Consider the following 18,662-nt stretch of genomic DNA (forward strand, 5'->3'; position numbering starts at 1 on the left):
GACAACCTAAGCAGGGGAGAGGCCCTTTCCTTTTTTTTTTTCTTTTTTTTTTCTTTTTTTTTTTTTTTCCCTAGAAGAATGATGAGATTTTAGTTGAAATTTAAACTCTTGCAAACCAAAGGTGACATCATGTGCTAGAGGCCCATGAAGGCAGAGTACAGGATGTGTCTTGTTTTCTCCCTTTACATAGGTAAATTAAGTACTCAGTCTGTGAACAAATTCTAATTAAATATTATCATCAGGTAGGCATACATAGCAAGATACAAACACTTTTAAGAGATTAGGAGATTTATTTTTTAAAAATATCGATGCAGGGAAAGCACAAAAATGGTTTAAAAATATAATTTAAATTAGCATTTAAAATAATTTTAAAAATAAAATTGAAAATTCCTCCATAGTTTAAGTTCCTATATTAATTCATATTTGTACACTAAAAAAGAGCTTTTCAGAGCAAATTAACTGTGGCTACAAAGTCAGAATTCATTCTTGCTCTCCATCTCAAGTTGATCTGTCCTGAAGAGTGAGACAAGGAGGCACAAAAATACAAAATGTAATCAGTTCTAAGTAATGTTAAGTTTGATGGCTTTGCAATGGAAAATAACTGCAGTGCTTGGAGGTAGTTGACATAGTTTCAGGACCTCAGGACCTCAGTACAAAAGGTGTGAGAAAAGCAGAATAGAAGGACAGGACCTGGGGATGGGGAGTATCTGGGACTAGCAGATGTCCGGGGTGAGCACAGATAAACTAACTGATAAGTAAAAGGACAGGATGATTGCTATGCTTGGAGTGTTAATAAACCCATTAAGCTGGTGTAAGCATCTACTAGGGAGTATCCAGGACTAGCAGATGCCCAGGATGAGAGCAGTTAAACTAACTGATAAGTAGAAGGCCAGGATGATTGCTATGTCTGTAATGTTAATTAAGCTTGTCGGGAAAAGTAAGACCCTTAAAGACCACCACATTTTTGTATGCATGCCGGAAACTTTTTGGAAAATGATGTAATATGCTCAGTGACCATATAAGGATGACCTGTATAGCAATTCGGGGACACACGTTAGGAGGAGCTATCCCCCGTGTCTCCCGGCGCCGCAATAAAGAATAACTGCTTGTCAACTTGAAACTGTTGGCGAGTTTGTTCCTGGAGTTTTCTCCGAATCAAGAGGCAGATGGCAGTTAACTGTTTTTCCTCCCAATTACCTCTGTCCAGCTCTTACTTGGGCTCTCACAAAAGTAGGCTCTTGTATAACACAATTATCATTTCCATTTCTGGGCTGCTATCCAGGCTCTGCACTGCTCTGTGCTCCTTGCTACCTCTCCAGCACAGCAGCAGCATGCCAGTTCCTGTTGCATGGATATGCTAGTACCACTCCCCTCCCACCCCAGCCGACTGTGCTAAGTTGAATTTGCAGCTGGTGTGAATTGTGACAGCATCACCAAATTCATTACAGTCTATAGAAGCTGCAGACCTGCCCAACTATCTTTGCAAGAAAAAAAGTCTTTGCTGTGCACTCACTAACATCCAGCATCTCCTCTGCAGTTTACCTTAACCTGCCATGATGTCAAGTGAAAAACTTCATTATCTTCCCTAGCATTTTGCCTCGTGTCAGCTACTGCACTGAAGGAAGCACCCTTCTATCCGGAAAGTACACCTTTGCTGCCAAAAAACTTCACACTGAGGCAGGTAACATGACTTGCTCTGACCACTCTGCAGCATTCGCTACCACCTAAAGCCAGCAAGCCCAAGACTGAGTGGAGAGGAAGTAGAGGGTACATTTCTGCCCCAGCCTAGCTGTGTGACTTATACTGTCAGTCTCCAGCAGGATTATGTAGATAGCTAGCTAATATATTTTGTTCCCTTGCTGGAAAACCCCACCTTTCTCGGCAGGGTATCCATAATCTCTGTGCCATGTCTGGCACAGAGTTGAATTCTCTCTTCCCTTCCCTCTCCTCCTACTCTTCGGTCAGGTTATTTAACCAAAAGGTTACTTAATGCTGCAGGGACAAGAATATCTCTGACCTCTGGTACTTGGGCAAAGCGTTCCTGTACAGACTGTATTATAAACTTAGCAGATACTTTCAAGCTTCCATATAATTTGCAAAAGTTAAAATCGGCAGATGTTTCCTTTTTCTCCCACTTATGTATTTATTCTATCCCATACCACCCACCAATTTCAGGCTTAAGGCATAAATTATTTCCATGGAGCTCCAAAAGAAGAACTCATGTTGAAAAGGAGTTTGTAAAAAAAATAAGCCAAGCATATGTTTAAAAACAGAACTAAAACTGCCTGCATTGATCTAATAGCTATTTTGGGCCTACAGATTAACATATGTCTTAAAAATAATTTCTTAATAAGCTAGCAAGCAGACACACTAATAGGGAAATGTAAACTAAAACTCTAAATGTACTTCAATTAAGTTTTTTCTTTCCTGGGGCTGGGTTTGCAAAGGCAAAAAAAAAGGTGAAGAAAAAGGTCAAAGCAGCACAGACCACTGGGTAAGAACCACGAGAGGCCTTTCCAGCACTCAGCAAGCTGTAAGGGGAGCAGGTAGAGCTCTTCCCCCAAGGTAGCTTCCACTGTGGGAAGCTTTCATCACTCCATCACAGACCCTGCTTGTTATCAGCAAAGAATGCCACTTTCTCAGCTGCTGCCTCTAAGCCAGGACTTAAAAGAGTACTTGTCTTATCACGCTATCCCAGGGTCTCAGTGCCAGCCCATTCTATAGCAAAATAAATCCATAAATCACCAAACTGCAGCCTATTCCAGCCCAAGTCTTCCTGACTTTTGCAGGATGCAACCTTCCCAAGCTGTCCGTGCAACGTGGTGGGTGGTTTTCATTTGAGCTCCAACAAGAAACACCATGATGGCAGCAACAGGGATCCATCTAGCATGGTACCCTGCCTCCAGCTCTGGCCAAGAGTGAAAGCTCAGTGGGAAACAGAATTAGAAACAGGGCTTGCACAGGCTGACATGTTCCCAAGAATAACCTCTCAGCTTCCAGCAGCCAGCATTTAAGGCCTTCCTGCACTGCAGGTTGCATCACAACTATTATGTTTAATAGCCTCACTGGACCAATCCTTCTTTAATTTTTCTAATTCCTCTATGAGATCATTTATACTTTTGGCCTCCATGCTGTCCCTACAGCAGTGAGTTCCACAATTTCATTATGCATTGTATGAAGCATTCCCTTTTGCCTGTTTTAAACCTCTACTGATCTCAAGCGTCTGTTGCATCCTAAAGAACAAGCAGCCTCTACAGCCATCACCACCAGCCTGGAGAAGAGCTTTAGAAGTCAAAGCCTGAAACTTCAGTCTTCAACTGTGTCCTGGGTTCAGCAGTAGCAGTCATTTTTCTCCTTCTTGGTAGCTGGTGCAGTGCTGTGTTTTGACTTTCGGCCTGGGAACAGAGCTGATAGTAATGTTTTGGTTTGGCCAAGGACTTTGTGAGCCTCATGCTCTGCCAGGGAGGAGGGGAAGCCAGGAGGAAGCAGAGACAGGACACCTGACCCAAACTGACCAAAGAGCTATTCCATACCACAGCACGTCATGCCCAGGATTTAACTGGGAGTTAGCCAGAAGGGCTGGGAGACTGCAGGGTTGGAGGAGGTATCGGTCGGTGCTTGGTCGGGCTGAGGGGGGCAAGTTATCGGTCGGCTGGTGCTGAGGTGTTGTATTCTCTCCCCTTGTTATTTCCTTTATCATTATTATCACTGGTGGTAGCAGTAGTGATTTGTGTTATACCTTAGTTACTAAACTGTTCTTATCTCAACCCGTGGGAGTTGCATTTTTTTTCAATTCTCCTCTCTGTCTCTCCGGGAGCAGGGGGAGGGCAAGAAAGGGGGGGAAGTGAGCGAACTAATTACCTGACTGGGTTTAAACCACGACAAACTGCAACTGGAAATGAGTGGGATACAGATCATAGGCACAACTGGTATTTTTATCTAGCAGCTTTTTGAGATTCTGCTCAGGTACTATTTGTACAACACAGAGGTGGATACATGTAAGTGGAACTAATAGTTCTGGCTCAAGAAGTTCACGCTCTGTGTGTGAAATCCTTGCAGGAGACATGACCAAGCCACTGAGTTCTGTACTGCAATGAGCAGCCTTCATGAGAAGTGAACTGCTACAAGACACAGTGGGAGACAGTTTCTGTGGGAATGCATCTAAAAGATGATATTTGGTCCCTTCGCCATCTGGACATTCGGACCAGGGCAAGAACCCCCTGGAAATTCCACCTGACAAACTTAACTGGCAAAAGTTAGAAAAACTTGTTGAGCTGAGGACACAGCAGAACCCTCACCATTGCTACTAGGTTCTTTCTTGCAAGTGAGACCAAGCCATTAGGCCTTAGTTGAAATAACTTTACTTTTTAGTATGAGCATGACTTAGCACTTAAACATGACTACTCGCTTAGCAGGGTCACCTCTGTGGGTGGGGAACTGCCCTTCTGGTGAGGCATGATAAGCAATGCATTAGAATTTGGGCCCGTAGACAGCTTGCATCTGCTTCTGTAAATTGCTTCTAAGCAGGGACATCCCTAATGGTAAGATAGGAAAACAATTTGAAAGAAGTAAGCATGTAGCTTGCAGGTATTAGCAGTTGATTAATAATACTGAAGCTAAAAGGTAAACACCTGTAAGAATCTTGATTAATACTAACCAATATACTGTTGTTGTAGCCCTAACCCAAGTGTGCAGTAGGATAAGAGAACTACAGTTATGTAACTTACTGAACTGTATGTGTGGATGCTTTAGATAAAATTATATCAAGATGGGAATGTAAAGTATAAAAAACCCTGAAAATTACTGTGCTTGGGACAGGTTTAAACCCCCATGTGCTTAAATAAAGGTCTGTGCTTTACTTTACAGTGTGTACTGTGAAGTTATTTCTTTGAATCACAAGTCATTATTCTCTTCTTCATTCAAGTTCAGCCTCAACTAAAAATCACAGCTTAGCCTGGCTCTGAAGCAGATAATCAGAAATCTGATCAAGACCTGGAACAAGTCAAGACTGCTGAATGTCTTCTCTGCACAGTGTGAGCTGCAGCATTACCTTTCGCTCCTCATACTTTAAACATAAAAGTATGTTGAACAAAAGGAATGGACACAGCCTAATCCTGTGGCAACATGCAAGAGAGCCTCAAGGGAGATGAGCAATTTCCCTAAGGTATCTTCTGCGTTGCCTCAGAGAAGCAAGAATGGATTTGCACAGGAACAGTTTACTTTCTTCCTCCCCATAGCGTTGCATGCTCAGAGTGAGCAGCATCAAAGGGCACTGCTGCTGAACCTCAACACAGCAGCAATGCTGGATTAGAGTCACATCCAGAAAGTGCTCAGCAGCCAACACCAATGGCATCCATGTGTTTCTGAAATCAAGTGCACAGTGCTCAGTTCTCATTCCTTTGAGATAATCTTTACAATAAAGTGAGATTGTTGAGATCCACAATGCCTAGAGATGGCATCTTGAGTGATAACTTGTTTCTTCATGTGATAACAGAAGAATGTATCGGGGAATGGTCCTCGGGACTAGAAGTGCTAAGAAAGCTTAGAAAGGTTAGTACACAGTGGAGAAAAATCTAAATAGCCTCAGGATAGAAAAGTATTAAAACATTCTGCCAGTTCTGAAGCACATTTTTGGGTTTAGATCATTTAGCAGTATTGCACAGACACAACTCTTCTATTGCTCACGCCGGTGAACAATTATACTGATGTGAGTAACATTAATTCAGATTTATTCTGTGTAACTTTAAACAAAACCTTGCTAGGACCTTAGATATGTATTTTAGACAATATTCCAGTATATTCTGCTGTGAATAAAATAAACCTGAAAATTATAGTTGCACCAGAGTACTGAAATGAACTGGGGCATGCTCAGGCAATTCCAAGTGTAATCAGCCCTCCAAAATGGCCTGTCCTTGATGTTTTGTGGTGGACTGACCACAGCTTCCAGCAGCAGGTCACATAAGAACTAAAACCACAAGCAGCTTCCAGACAGAGCTGAATAGAAAGGACTCCTGATAGTACACTTGGTTGTTTTGGCACTCAGGTACAATAAGGATGTTGTTTCTTTTCTTTCCTTTTAAGAAGTATGTGAGATTTCAGCCAATTCTCCCCAACAATTAGTCCAGGATGAATGTACTTAACTCAGGATTCAGCTGGACAGAGCTCAAGTAGATGCAATGAATTTTCCACTATATCAATTTCCTTCCTCTCTTCCCTACCCAGCATGAGACATCAGCTCATCACTACAGCCAGCGGTGACTAAGTCAAATAAAACCACTGCCTTCAGCCATGCTCACATTAAAGTTGATTATTCCTTCTTTTGATTTTCCCTGGTTTTCAATTTTTGCATATCCTGTTCAGTAGCCCAATATTTGGCCTAGGTGTAAAAGCAGCTATAGCAAACCACAAACACCAAATGCATTCACTGGCTGCTATCAACCCCAAAGTGTACAGAATCAGCTGCAGAGCTTCACTTATAAAAGTTTCCCCTTTGCACATATTTAACTAGGATCTATCTGAGTTTTCCATGTGCAGGTACTGTACGTCTGCATCTGCCAGAATCTGTGCTGTGCTGTCTCTGGGTGTAACACCAAATTATCTTCACCATCATCATCTAAACACCATAGCACCTCTGAGTCATAATTAGCTGCTGGCAACTTTACTTGAACCAACATCATTCAATATGGCCTGAAAAAGAACAGCTGTAACAACAGGGATGACTTGCTACTAAAATCTAACCAGGCCAATAAAAAAAATAACATCTTACCCTGTGTTCAGCAGTAGCAGTCATTTTTCTCCTTCTTAGTAGCTGGTGCAGTGCTGTGGTTTTGACTTTCAGTCTGGGAACAATGCTGATAACACTGATGGGTTTTTTTAGTTGTTGCTAAGTAACATTTACTCTGACCAAGGATTTTCTGAGTCTCATGCTCTGCCAGGGAGGAAGGGAAGCCAGGAGGAAGCAGAGACAGGACACCTGACCCAAACTAGCCAAAGAGGTATTCCATACCACAGCACGTCATGCCCAGTATAGAAACTGGGGGCAGTTACCTGGAAGGGCTAGATCACTGCTCAGGTCGGGTTGGGCAGGGTATCGGTCAGTGGGTGGTGAGCGGTTGTATTCTCTTCCCTTATCATTATTATTATTGGTGGTAGCAGTAGCAGGTTTGTGTTATACCTTAGTTACTGAACTGTTCTTATCTCAACCCCCGTGGGAGTGACATTCTTTCCATTTTCCTCCCCATCCCTCCTGGAGTGGGGGGAGGAAGGGGGGGGGGGGGGGAGTGAGAGGCTGTGTGGTTCTGGGTTGCCAGCTGGGTTTAAAACCACGACACAAGCTTCTATCCTGATTACTTAAAAAATCCCCTCATCTGTCCCAGAGAAAAAGCTGGAATTCACCCATGCAATTAGATTAAGTTAATGAGTAGATAGATATTATCCGATATTGTATTTTGTAATCCTCTGCTAAGCAGGATGCTGTTCACTTTGGGAGCCAACAAAATAGCTACTCATTCACTGTCAGACTTGAGCAAAGTCAAGAGTGACCCCTGAAGGTTTCAGATGAGTTTATTCTAGAACCTGGTAATGGTCCAGAGTCATTTATCAAGGTCACTAAATTCTACGTTCAGGTTGTACATTTTCTTAAACCAATATTTATCTGTACAAATCTCAGGAGAAAAGATAACATTTCTCCTTTCACAAGTCGACTTTACAACGGTCTTTTCATTATCAATTTATTTGGTTCTATGCCAATAATATTTTACACTTTTTCTAATCCTTAATTAATGCTTTTTATAAACAACGCACACTTAGCACATTCTACTCAGAGTAAATCTTTTTCTGTGTATATGCATCACAACAAGATCTTCATCATCCAGGCAAATATTTTCAGAATTTAGGAACCTAAATAAATGTGTGGGCATATCAATAAAAATTACCTGAACTCCTGAAAATTGAGCTCTTGTACTTCCCTTGAACTTGGTGGGAACTTGTGAGCTCTCGGCAGCTACAAAGAACGCACTGAGGAAGCTTCCAAATTAAATTCACAATGCTTAAGGCGAACACTTCTGAAAGTGCTGCTCTGAATTTTCGAAGTCCTGTTTCCCCTGGCAAAGACATGACTTCCCCAAATCCATACAGAACAGATCACTTTCAAATAGATTCAGATTTAAAGAGAAACCTAAAAAGGTCCCAAGAACAGCAAGGGGGAACCAGTGATTTACCTGCAAGTTTTCTCCTACAAAAATAAAATAGCTTACGGTATTTCAACATGCAGTTTCTATTTGTTCTTATTGCATTCAAACATAAGATAACAATTTAAAGTATTAGGTGTACACAGAAATGACAAATATATGTGCTTGACTAGAGTTCCATTTGGAAATAGGAAGTGAGGTTTTAGCTGCACAAATTTTATTATTTTTCTGAAAAAATGATAAATGCACATTACAGTTCCATAAACACAAGTGATTTGAAATATGTAGAGCTTATAATGGCCAGGTTGAAGCCATTTTGTAAATGCAGGCCGTAAAACAACCAAGCACTACTTTTCTAGGCTGTTGCTTAAGAAAACACCATTGAACACTTACAGATAGCAAATAAAAAAACAACTTTTGAAGTTGGAGTCTTGCGTGGGTATTTTGCCTCAGAATCACAGAATCGCAGAATCCTAAGGGTTGGAAGGAACCTCAAAAGATCATCTAGTCCAACCCTCCTGCAAGAGCAGGGTAACCTAGAGTACATCACACAGGAACTTGTCCAGGGGGGCCTTGAATATCTCCAACGTAGGAGACTCCACAACCCCCCTGGGCAACCTGTTCCAGTGATCTGTCACTCTCACAGTAAAGAAATTTTTCCTGATGTTCACATGGAACCTCCTATGCTCCAGTTTACACCCATTGCCCCTTGTCCTATCACTGGACATCACTGAAAAAAACCTAGCTCCATCATCCTGACACTCACCCTTTACATATTTGTAAACATTGATGAGGTCACCCCTCAGTCTCCTCATAAGAGAGATGTTCCATTCCCTTAATCATCTTTGTAGCTCTGCGCTGGACTCTTTCAAGCAATTCCCTGTCCTTCTTGAACTGAGGGGCCCAGAACTGGACACAATAGTCCAGATGCGGCCTCACCAAGGCAGAGTAGAGGGGGAGGAGAACCTCTCTTGACCTACTAACCACACCCTTTCTAATGCACCCTAGGATGCCATTGGTCTTCTTGGCCACAAGGGCACATTGATGGCTCATGGTCATCCTCCTATCCACCAGGACCCCCAGGTCCCTTTCCCCTTCACTACTGTCCAGCAGGTCAGCCCCCAGCCTGTACTGGTACATGGGGTTGTTCTTCCCCAGATGCAAGACTCTACACTTGCCCTTGTTGAGTTTCATCAAGTTCCTCTCCGCCCAACTCTCCAGCCTGTCCAGGTCTCGCTGAATGGCAACACAGCCTTCTGGTGCGTCAGCCACTCCTCTCAGTTTAGTATCATCAGCGAACTTGCTGAGGGTACACTTGGTTCCCTCATCCAGGTCGTTGATGAAAATATTAAACAGCACTGGTCCCAGCACTGACCCCTGAGGGACTCCACTAGTCACAGACCTCCAGCTAGATTCTGCCCCATTAACCACAACTCTGCCTTCTTCCTTCCAACCAGTTCTTGATCCACCTCACTACCTGATCATCAAGCCCACACTTCCTTAGCTTATCTATGAGGATGCTGTGGGAGACAGGATCAAATGCCTTACTGAAATCAAGAAAAACCACATCTACTGCTCTACCATCATTCATCCACCTAGTTACTTGCTCATAGAAGGCTATAAGGTTGGTCAAACATGACTTCCCCTTGGTAAAGCCATGTTGGCTGCTCTTAATGACTCCCTCATCCTTGGTATGTCTAGAGATGGTGTCAAGAATAAGTTGTTCCATCACCTTTCCAGGGATGGAGGTAAGGCTGACCGGTCTATAATTACCCGGGTCCTCCTTCTTGCCCTTCTTATAGACTGGCATGACATTTGCCATCCTCCAATCCTCAGGCACCTCACCTGCCTCAGGAAGCAGGCAAGATGAGGTTTCACTCTGTACACTAGTTGCTAAAGGAATATATATTACAAAATGAAGCTATTTAATAAGGCTATGGTAGATCTGACTTACCACAAGAGCAGCATGTGAAGCAGTTGGTATGATAGAGATTACCCATTGCTTGGCAAGCCTGGCTCGCTCCATACACACCTTTTCCACATTTTATACAAATACCTACAAAGCAGAAAAAGAATGAAAGTTAGAACCCTCCACTGCTCCAGACCATTGATTCATATCACTCACAATACCACTCACAAATGGGATCAGGCCCTAAATCAATGAGCTCCTCACCCTGAACAGATTCAAGTACCCAAGACAGCTGCAAGTGGCTTGAGTGAAACAGATGCACGGAAATTAACCCAAAATAAATGGGAGGGAAGTCTCTGCTGGTGTGGATGCTGAAGCTGGCTAAAGACAGAAATCCAAAGGAGACAGGTACAATGAAAAAGGACAGAAACAGCACACACTCTCTGGAAATAACTCTGTTTGCCAAAAAAATAATTTAGTGACACCTTCACAACTAGGTGCTCCATCACATTCCATTCAATAATCACTAAACAAAACAACAATCCAGTCCAAATCCAAACGACTACTCTTTGCCCCTCTCCAGCAATGCCAAGGGTCATTTGCCAAGGTGAGTAGCTCCAGAGAGGACACCTTCAGCAGAAGAGCATGAAGAAAACACAACATCCAGGAGTCTCGATCCTGAACGGCAAGAGCCACCAAGGGAGCCTCAAGTCCTCATCAGGACTTGCCCAGGAGCCAGCAGCTCTGCTGACACGAGCATCTGACTCATAGGGGATGGCACCAGAAGGGACAGCACTGCCCTGAGTGGATAAACACTGCCCAGAGAGCGCAGCGCGACAGTTTGCACAGGCAGAATGAGTGGGCAGAGCCCAGTAGCCTGGTAGGCTTCAGAGGTAAGCTCAGTCAGCAGTCATCAAGAGCTCTAGGATGGCATCCTCCTGACAGAAAGGAAAGAAAACTAAGTCCTCTCTGCTGGCCAGGAAGGACATGGCGACCCAAACAGAGGTCCCTTATAAACACGTAACTGTCCAGGTATCTGGCTGTAGTGAGTGCCAGAGCCTGTCAGCAATGTTAGATGTTGGTTGTGCAAGATGTCAGCAGGTTAATGATTTGCTCTGTATGGTGGCAGAGTACAGGAAGAGGTGAAACAGCTAAGGAGCATAAGGGAATCTGAGGAGGAGGCTGACTAGTAGACCCGTACTCTACCACCCCCAAGAGTAACAGGCCAGCCATCCAAAACAAAAAAACTTCAAGATCCCCTACCTTTTTGCCATCAGGCAGATGGAAGGAACCTAGGAGACAAGGGAGGTTGGAAATAGGTTCCTGCTTGTAGTAGACAGCATATTAACCCCCAGCTCATGTCAACTTCCCAAGTGCCCCTTTACAATAGATACGAGGCCCTGGTACTTCAGGATCAGGAAAGTGAGGAAGATGATGATAAGGGATCATCCAGGTTAGAAGAGTTCCCACAAAAAAGTCGGAGAGCACATCGTTTTTATGATCAGCTGTACTAAAAAAAAAGGGTGGTGGTGTTTGGTGGCTCCACCCTAAGGAGAACAGAGGGCTCCATATGCCTGCCTGATCAGACTCACAGGGGAGTCTGTTGCCTCCGCGGGGCCAGGGTAACAGACATCACCAGAAAATTCACTCATCTGGTACGGCCCTGTGACTACTATCCTTTATTAGCCTTCCAGGTGGGCAATGAAGAAATCTCAAGAAGCCTGAGGGGACCCAAGGACTTCAAGGGCCTTGGGGCCACGGGCTCAGGAGCCCAAGTATTGTTCTCATCCCTCCTGCCAGTTGCAAACAATGTCAATTGTTACATCAGAAGAATCACATTAATTAATTCCTGGCTCCATGACTGGTGTCAGCACCAGAATTTTGGGTTTGTTGACCATGAGTCAGTTTATACAGCACCAGGCCTGCTGGCAGCAGAAAGGGTACACTTGTCCCAAAGGGGGAAAAGGATTATAGCCCAAGAGTTAGCAGAGCTTATAGGGAGGGCTTTAAACTAGGTTTGAAGGGGGAAGGGAATAACACCAGGCTCACTAGACATGAGCCACGGGGTAGCATGCCGCTGTTGTAGTCCAGATTCACAGGGCAACTTAAATACATCTATGCCAATGCCTGCAGCATAGGCAACAAACAGGAGGAGCTGGAAGCCATTGTGCAGCAGGGAAATAATGACATAATTGCCATCACTGAAACATGGTGGAATGAGTCACATGATTGGAGTGCTGTAATGGATGGCTACAGGCTCTTCAGAAGAGATAGGCAAGGAAAAAGAGGTGGTGGGGTTGCATTGTATGTCAGGGAGTGCACTGACTGCCTTGAACTCAATGTTGTGAGTGAGAAGGCTGAATGTGGGTGAAGATCAGGGGGAAGACCAATCAAGCTGATATCCTGGTAGGAGGCTGTTATAGACCACCCAGCCAGGATAAAGATACAGATGAAGTGTTCTTCAAACAACTGGGAGAAGTTCCACGATAGCTTGCCCTTGTTCTTGTGGGGGACTTCAACCTACCAGATGCCTGCTAAAAGTACAACACAGCAAAGGAGAAACAATCCTAGGAGGTTCTTGGAGAGTGTGGAAGATAACTTCTTAATCCAGCTGGTTAATGAACCAACTAGAGGAGATGCCTAGCTAGATTTGCTGTTCCAAACAGAGAAGGACTGGTGGGTGATGTGATGGTTGGAGACCATCTTCGGCAAAGCAATCACAAAATGATTGAATTTTCAATCCTTGGTGAAATCAGGAAGAAGGTCAGCAAAACGTCCACCTTAGACTTCCGGAGGGCTGACTTCGGCCTGTTTAAGACACTGGCTGGCAGAATTCCTTGAGAAACATTATTGAAGGGTCCAGGAAGGCTAGACTCTCTTCAAGAATGAAATCCTGAAGGTGCAGGAGCAGGCATTCCCTATGTGCCAAAAACCAAACCTGCAGAGAAGAAACCACCCTAGCAAAACAGGGAGATACTGCTAGAACTCAGGGGAAAAAAAAAAAAAAATATCACCTGTGGAAGAAGGGGCAGCTACCCCATTAAAAGTAGAAGGATGTTATTAAGTTATGTAGAGAGAAAGTTAGAAAAGCAAAGGCACAGATGGAACTAAATCTGGCCACTGCCATAAAAGATAATAAAAAGTACTTTTTCAAATATATTAGAAGTAAAAGGAGGGCCAAGGAGAACCTCCACCCTCTACTGGATACTAGGGAAACCTAGTGACTGAAAATAAGGAAAAGCCTGAGGTACTTGATGTAGCTGTTAACTCAGTCTTTAATAGTAACACCAGCTGTCCTCAGGGTACTCAGTTCCCTGAGTTGGATGGCAGACATGGGGAGGGGCTGACTGAAGTCCCCATAATTCAGGGAGAAATAGTTAGAGACCTCCTGCTCCACTTAAACATACACAAGCCCATGGGACTAGATGGGTTACACCCAAGAATACTGAAGGAGCTGGCAGAGTGTCCTGGGTTCAGCAATAGCAGTCATTTTTCTCCTACTGAGTAGCTGGTACAGTGCCGTGTTTTCGATTTTATTCTGAGAACAGTGCTGATAACACTGGGTTTTTTTTTTTAGTCCTTGCTAGGTAATGATTACTCCAATCAAGGACTTTTTTTAGTCTCATGCTCTGCCAGGGAGGAGGGGAAGCCAGGAGGAAGCAGAAACAGGACACCTGACCCAAACTAGCCAAAGAGGTATTCCATACCACAGCACATCATGCCCAATATACATACTGGGGGGAGTTAGCCAGAAGGCACAGATCACTGCTTGGGTCAGGCTGGGCATCAGTCAGCAGGTGGTGAGCAATTGCATTTTTTCCCCTTGATGTTTTCCCTGATCATTATTATCATTGGTGATTGGGGGTAGTAGTAGTAGTTTTGCATTATACCTTAGTTACATGACTGTTCTTATCTTCAACCCGTAGGAGCTACATTCCTTAGATTCTCCTTCCCATCACTCTGGGAGTGGGGGGATGAAGAAGGAGGGGGAGTGAGCAAGCGTTGCATCTCTGCCTTGATGGCCTGAGGTGTCATGGGCCCACCAGATTAAAAATAATTCACTCTTATGTTGCCAATCTAAATCCATCTGAGCCACTTTAATCTTAGCAGCTTTATCTACCTGTTGGTTGTTCTGCTGCTCAATGTGGCATGTACCTCCTATATCTTCTCTCTCGAGCAGCAGGGTGTCTTCTGTTAATAGGTGATACACGGGCTGGTACACATGGGGAGCTGAACAGATCACAAAGACTGTCTCTCCTGTTTGAACTCCTAGGTAAGAAGATGATGATGATGATACACTCCGTGTAAGTTTCTGCCACATGGGTCATCTACATACAACTTCATCTGGATCTATGGGTCCATTCCTAGCATCCGGCCTACAAAAAATCATCTCTAGAATGGCTGACTCACTCAGGGACTGGATGCATCTCTCTATCATGGTCCACTTAGCTGAGCGACACATAGAATCATAGAATAGTTAGGGCTGGAAAGGACCTTAAGATCATCAAGTTCCAACCCCCCTGCCATGGGCAGGGACACCTCACACTAAACCATGTCACCCAAGGCTCTGTCCAACCTGGCCTAGAACACCACCAGGGATGGAGCATTACACAACTTCCCTGGGCAACCCATTCCAGTGCCTCACCACCCTAACAGGAAAGAATTTCTTCCTTATATCCAATCTAAACTTCCCCTGTTTAAGTTTGGACCTGTTACCCCTTGTCCTATCACTACAGTCCCTAATGAAGAGTCCCTCTCCAGCATCCTTACAAGCCCCCTTCAGATACTGGAAGGCTGCAATGAGGTCTCCATGCAGCCTTCTCCAGGCTGAACAGCCCCAACTTCCTCAGCCTATCTTCATACGGGAGGTGCTCCAGTCCCCTGATCATCCTCGTGGCCCTCCTCTGGACTTGTTCCAACAGTTCCATGTTCTTTTTATGTTGAGGACACCAGAAATGTACACAATACTCCAAGTAAGGTCTCACAAGAGCAGAGCAGAGGGGCAGGATCACCTCCTTCAACCTGCTGGTCATACTGCTTTTAATGCAGCCCAGGATACGGTTGGCTTTCTGAGCTGCAAGCACACACTGCCGGCTCATGTTCATTTTCTCATCAACCAACACCCCCAAGTCCTTCTCTGCAGGGCTGCTCTGAATCTCTTTTCTGCACAACCTGTAGCTGTGCCTGGGATTGCTCCAACCCAGGTGTAGGACCTTGCACTTGTCATGGTTAAACTTAGTTAAGCTTGGTTAAACTTGGTTAAGCACTGAACCAGCTAAGAAAGAGAAAAATGACTGCTACAGCTGAACCCAGGACAACTCCACAGCATGTTTGAACTGAAAACTTCAGCTGCACAGACATCATGTTGGAGAGACTTCATTACCTTCTCTTGACATTGCATGAGTCATCACTTTAAGATATGTCAGGAAAAGGTCAAATATTACAGCTGCCCTCCTTGGCATATTTAAAATGGGTTCATGATTAAACAAGGAGACTAGGTTAAAAGTTTCCAGGTGCACTTTTCTATTTTCTCAGATAACCGCTTATTTCCAGCACATGCATGACAATCTGGAAAAGGCATGGCATTAGGTAACCATGTTTGGTTATAAATTCAGCAGCTCCTGCCACAAGCAGTAGATGTGCTCCAATGACTGAATAAATCCAGCTTTACAACTCTTGGTACTGTATAGAAGATGCCACACAGTGTAAAGTACTGATGGTTAACTTCATATTAGCAGGATTTCTGCTTGATCAGGTATTGTGTCTGGACTAATTTTACTTTTTGCTGGATCAGGCATTGTCAATTCTGGATCAGGTAAATGTCTGCTCTCAGCAGCTGGTGTGAACTCCAGGGCACGTGGTCTGTCTGGCTAATCTGACAAATGTGAACACACACTTGATCCATATCCAATTAGTATTGAGGAATAATCCAGAAATGCACGAATATCGCACTCAGGACCATCCCTCTCCCCTGCTTTGTCCCTGTCTCACTTATCTTGAAACAAAATGGGAGCAAAGTGGGTATAAAAGGCCAGAAAAATAGAAAAAGAACAAAGCTACTTTTCTCAGATTAAGAGACTGGGAAACAGATATGGTCATAGCACTCAACTAAGTAGCATGCTTTGACTCTTTTTACACACTCAATTACAGACTGTTTCCCAGCTAGTGATAAACTATCATCCATAGTTAAGAGACTGCATGCCTACTTGGGGCTTTGCCACACACCTTTTATACTCTCAAGGACAGACCAATGTCTGAGATGAGTTATCCTAGGAAGGACATGGCAAAAAAGGCAAACCCCAACTTATAATAGGGTTTTGGCATCATCTGCTCTTTTTGCAACCTGCCCACTGCACCTGCAGCCAAACCCTTGGCCCAAAACACCTCTAGGGAGAAACCTGCAACCACTTAGCTGCTCCCATTAAAGAACACATGTCCTGATATAGCACTTGGCATTGAGATGCAATCAGTGAAATATACTTTAGCCTCAATAACTAATATCAGAGACTATTTGCTTGAGAGGATAACAGATTCATCTTTCAAAACAATCACTGTGCACTGTTGCCCTGGTGCCTGATGAGCCTTGTCTTCACAAAACAGATGCTGGCAGCTGCCAACCAGCCCTCAGCACTGTGGGACCCAACCACACATCACAGGAGACCTGTTCCCAGAACCAACACTGGGTGCCTTCACTACACCCACCCTGCTTACTGTCTCTATGCTAAGATGGTAAAGCACCCTTTTTTTAAGCTGAATTTTGGAAGATACTGTTTCTTCTGGACCTGGATTACAGACTCAAGTCAAAGGGATGAATCAGAGGCGAGATGTTCTTCTAACCCTTCCTGACACCCCACCATCCCCTCAAACATCCCACCACCCAGACATCACTCATTTAGAAACTCATCAGCTCCACTGCCCACAAGCATCAGGCAGCAAAGGAGTTATAGATAAATATTTTGCAACACTTACAAAAATACAACTAAAGCACAGCTGTGGAGCAAACCCCTCCAGGACAATTATCATTTAAAAAAAAATAATAATTAAAAAATCTTTCTAAGGGCAGCAAAAAGAAAAATCAAGAACTGCAAAACCAGGGAAAGAGTGAGAAGATAAAAGAAGACCAAAGGGTTAGGAAGGTGACTTTCCACTTTGTTCGTTACAGTAAATATCTCCAAATAAATGCGATCTTATACAATTTACCAGCCAAACCTCCCTTCTCCATTTTGAAAGGTTATGCAAAGCGGTGAAATGTTAATTTATATCTTGGGAAATGGGCTAGAAAATAACAGAAACATGTAACCTTCTCTTAATTATAAAGTCAACACTTAACTAATGAGAAGACTCTATTCATAGCAGCTAAAAGGAGAATTCATTCCTCTTGACATCATCCCTTTAGTGTTAAATCTTCATGCAATTTTCAACAGCAGGTGAAATCACTAAAAAAAGAAAACTTTGTGAAAAACTTTCCTCTACCTGGTTTTAATTAGAATACTCGGCAAAACAGAGGAGGGATAAAGAGAGGTAGCGTTTTCCACCTCAATTGCACTATCTGTTCATCCACTGTTAAAGAGCCTGGTGGAAACCCCATATACAATGTCAGCAGTAAATACATTCCCTACTACTAAAGCAGGGGTTCAGATTAGGATCATGACAAAAGCAATAAAAAATTATTCACATCTGTCGTGGTTTAAACCCAGTCAGGTAACTTGTTCACTCACTCCCAGTGAGTGGTGCCGAGCTGACAACAATCGAGGTCCGTGTCCCCCCCCCACCAGGGTTCTCCCCCACTCCCGGAGGAACGGGGAGGAGGATCGAAAGAGTGCAACTCCCACGGGTTGAGACAAGAACAGTCCAGCAACCAATGTACACAAATCACCACCGCAACTATCAACTACAACAGTGATAAGGGAAAATAACAAGGGAAGAGAATACGATACCACCAGCCAAGAAGACGAGTTCCACCCGGAAGCCCCGTGTCCTTCCGGGTAACTCCCAGTCACCCCCCACCCCGGCCATGACGTGCTGTGGTATGGAATACCTCCCTGGCTAGCCCGAGTCAGGCGCCCCATCTCTGCTTCCTCACGGCTTCCCCTCCTCCCTGGCAGAGCATGAGCCTCACAAAGTCCTTGGTCAGGGTAAACATCACTTAGCAACAACTGAAAACATTGACTTCACCAACACTGTTCTCAGGTTGGAAGTCAAAACACAGCACTGCACCAGCTAGCACAAAGGAAAAAAAACCAAACATGACTGCTACTGCTGAACCCAGGACAACATCTGATTATGATCCATGTGGTACATGTTTTGTGGCTTTTTTTTAAGTTTAAGAATGATGCAGAGGGTTGACCAATGCACAGGGGGGTCATACAAGGGGGGATAAAGGAATTTTGACTGTTTAACAGAAAGCATTGTTTGCAAATACCTGTCAAGCTTGCCATGCAGTACCAGGACAATAGGGTATTGATAAGGGGAAGAAACAGACTGATAAGGGGGAGGAACAGTTACTTAGTTCCAGTGAACACCAGCTTTTTGGTTTGGACTTTGACCAGACTCCTAAAGAGCAT

At 44.0% G+C, this 18,662-nt stretch overlaps 1 protein-coding gene across 2 annotated transcripts in view; it reads right to left on the reverse strand.

Annotated features, from left to right (window-relative positions):
* The window catches only part of LOC133279423 (Wilms tumor protein 1-interacting protein homolog), a 93,480-nt gene that overhangs the window by 43,360 nt on the left and 31,458 nt on the right, over positions 1–18,662 (reverse strand). The window contains exons 1-2 of one of the 2 annotated variants that reach the window (XM_061473130.1): positions 11,362–11,395; positions 10,144–10,245 (exon numbers count right to left, since the gene is read on the reverse strand). In XM_061473130.1, coding sequence (XP_061329114.1) covers positions 10,144–10,189 — 46 coding nt within the window. In that variant the 5' untranslated portion in view covers positions 10,190–10,245; positions 11,362–11,395. Of the gene's footprint in view, positions 1–10,143; positions 10,246–11,361; positions 11,396–18,662 lie in introns of those variants that run through there. The other variant, XM_061473129.1, reaches the window with a different exon arrangement.

Source organism: Pezoporus flaviventris, unplaced genomic scaffold, assembly GCF_033815535.1.
Source record: "Pezoporus flaviventris isolate CSIRO_AGI_PZ_B2104156 unplaced genomic scaffold, CSIRO_AGI_Pfla_v1 ptg000077l, whole genome shotgun sequence".
NCBI lineage: Eukaryota > Metazoa > Chordata > Aves > Psittaciformes > Psittacidae > Pezoporus > Pezoporus flaviventris.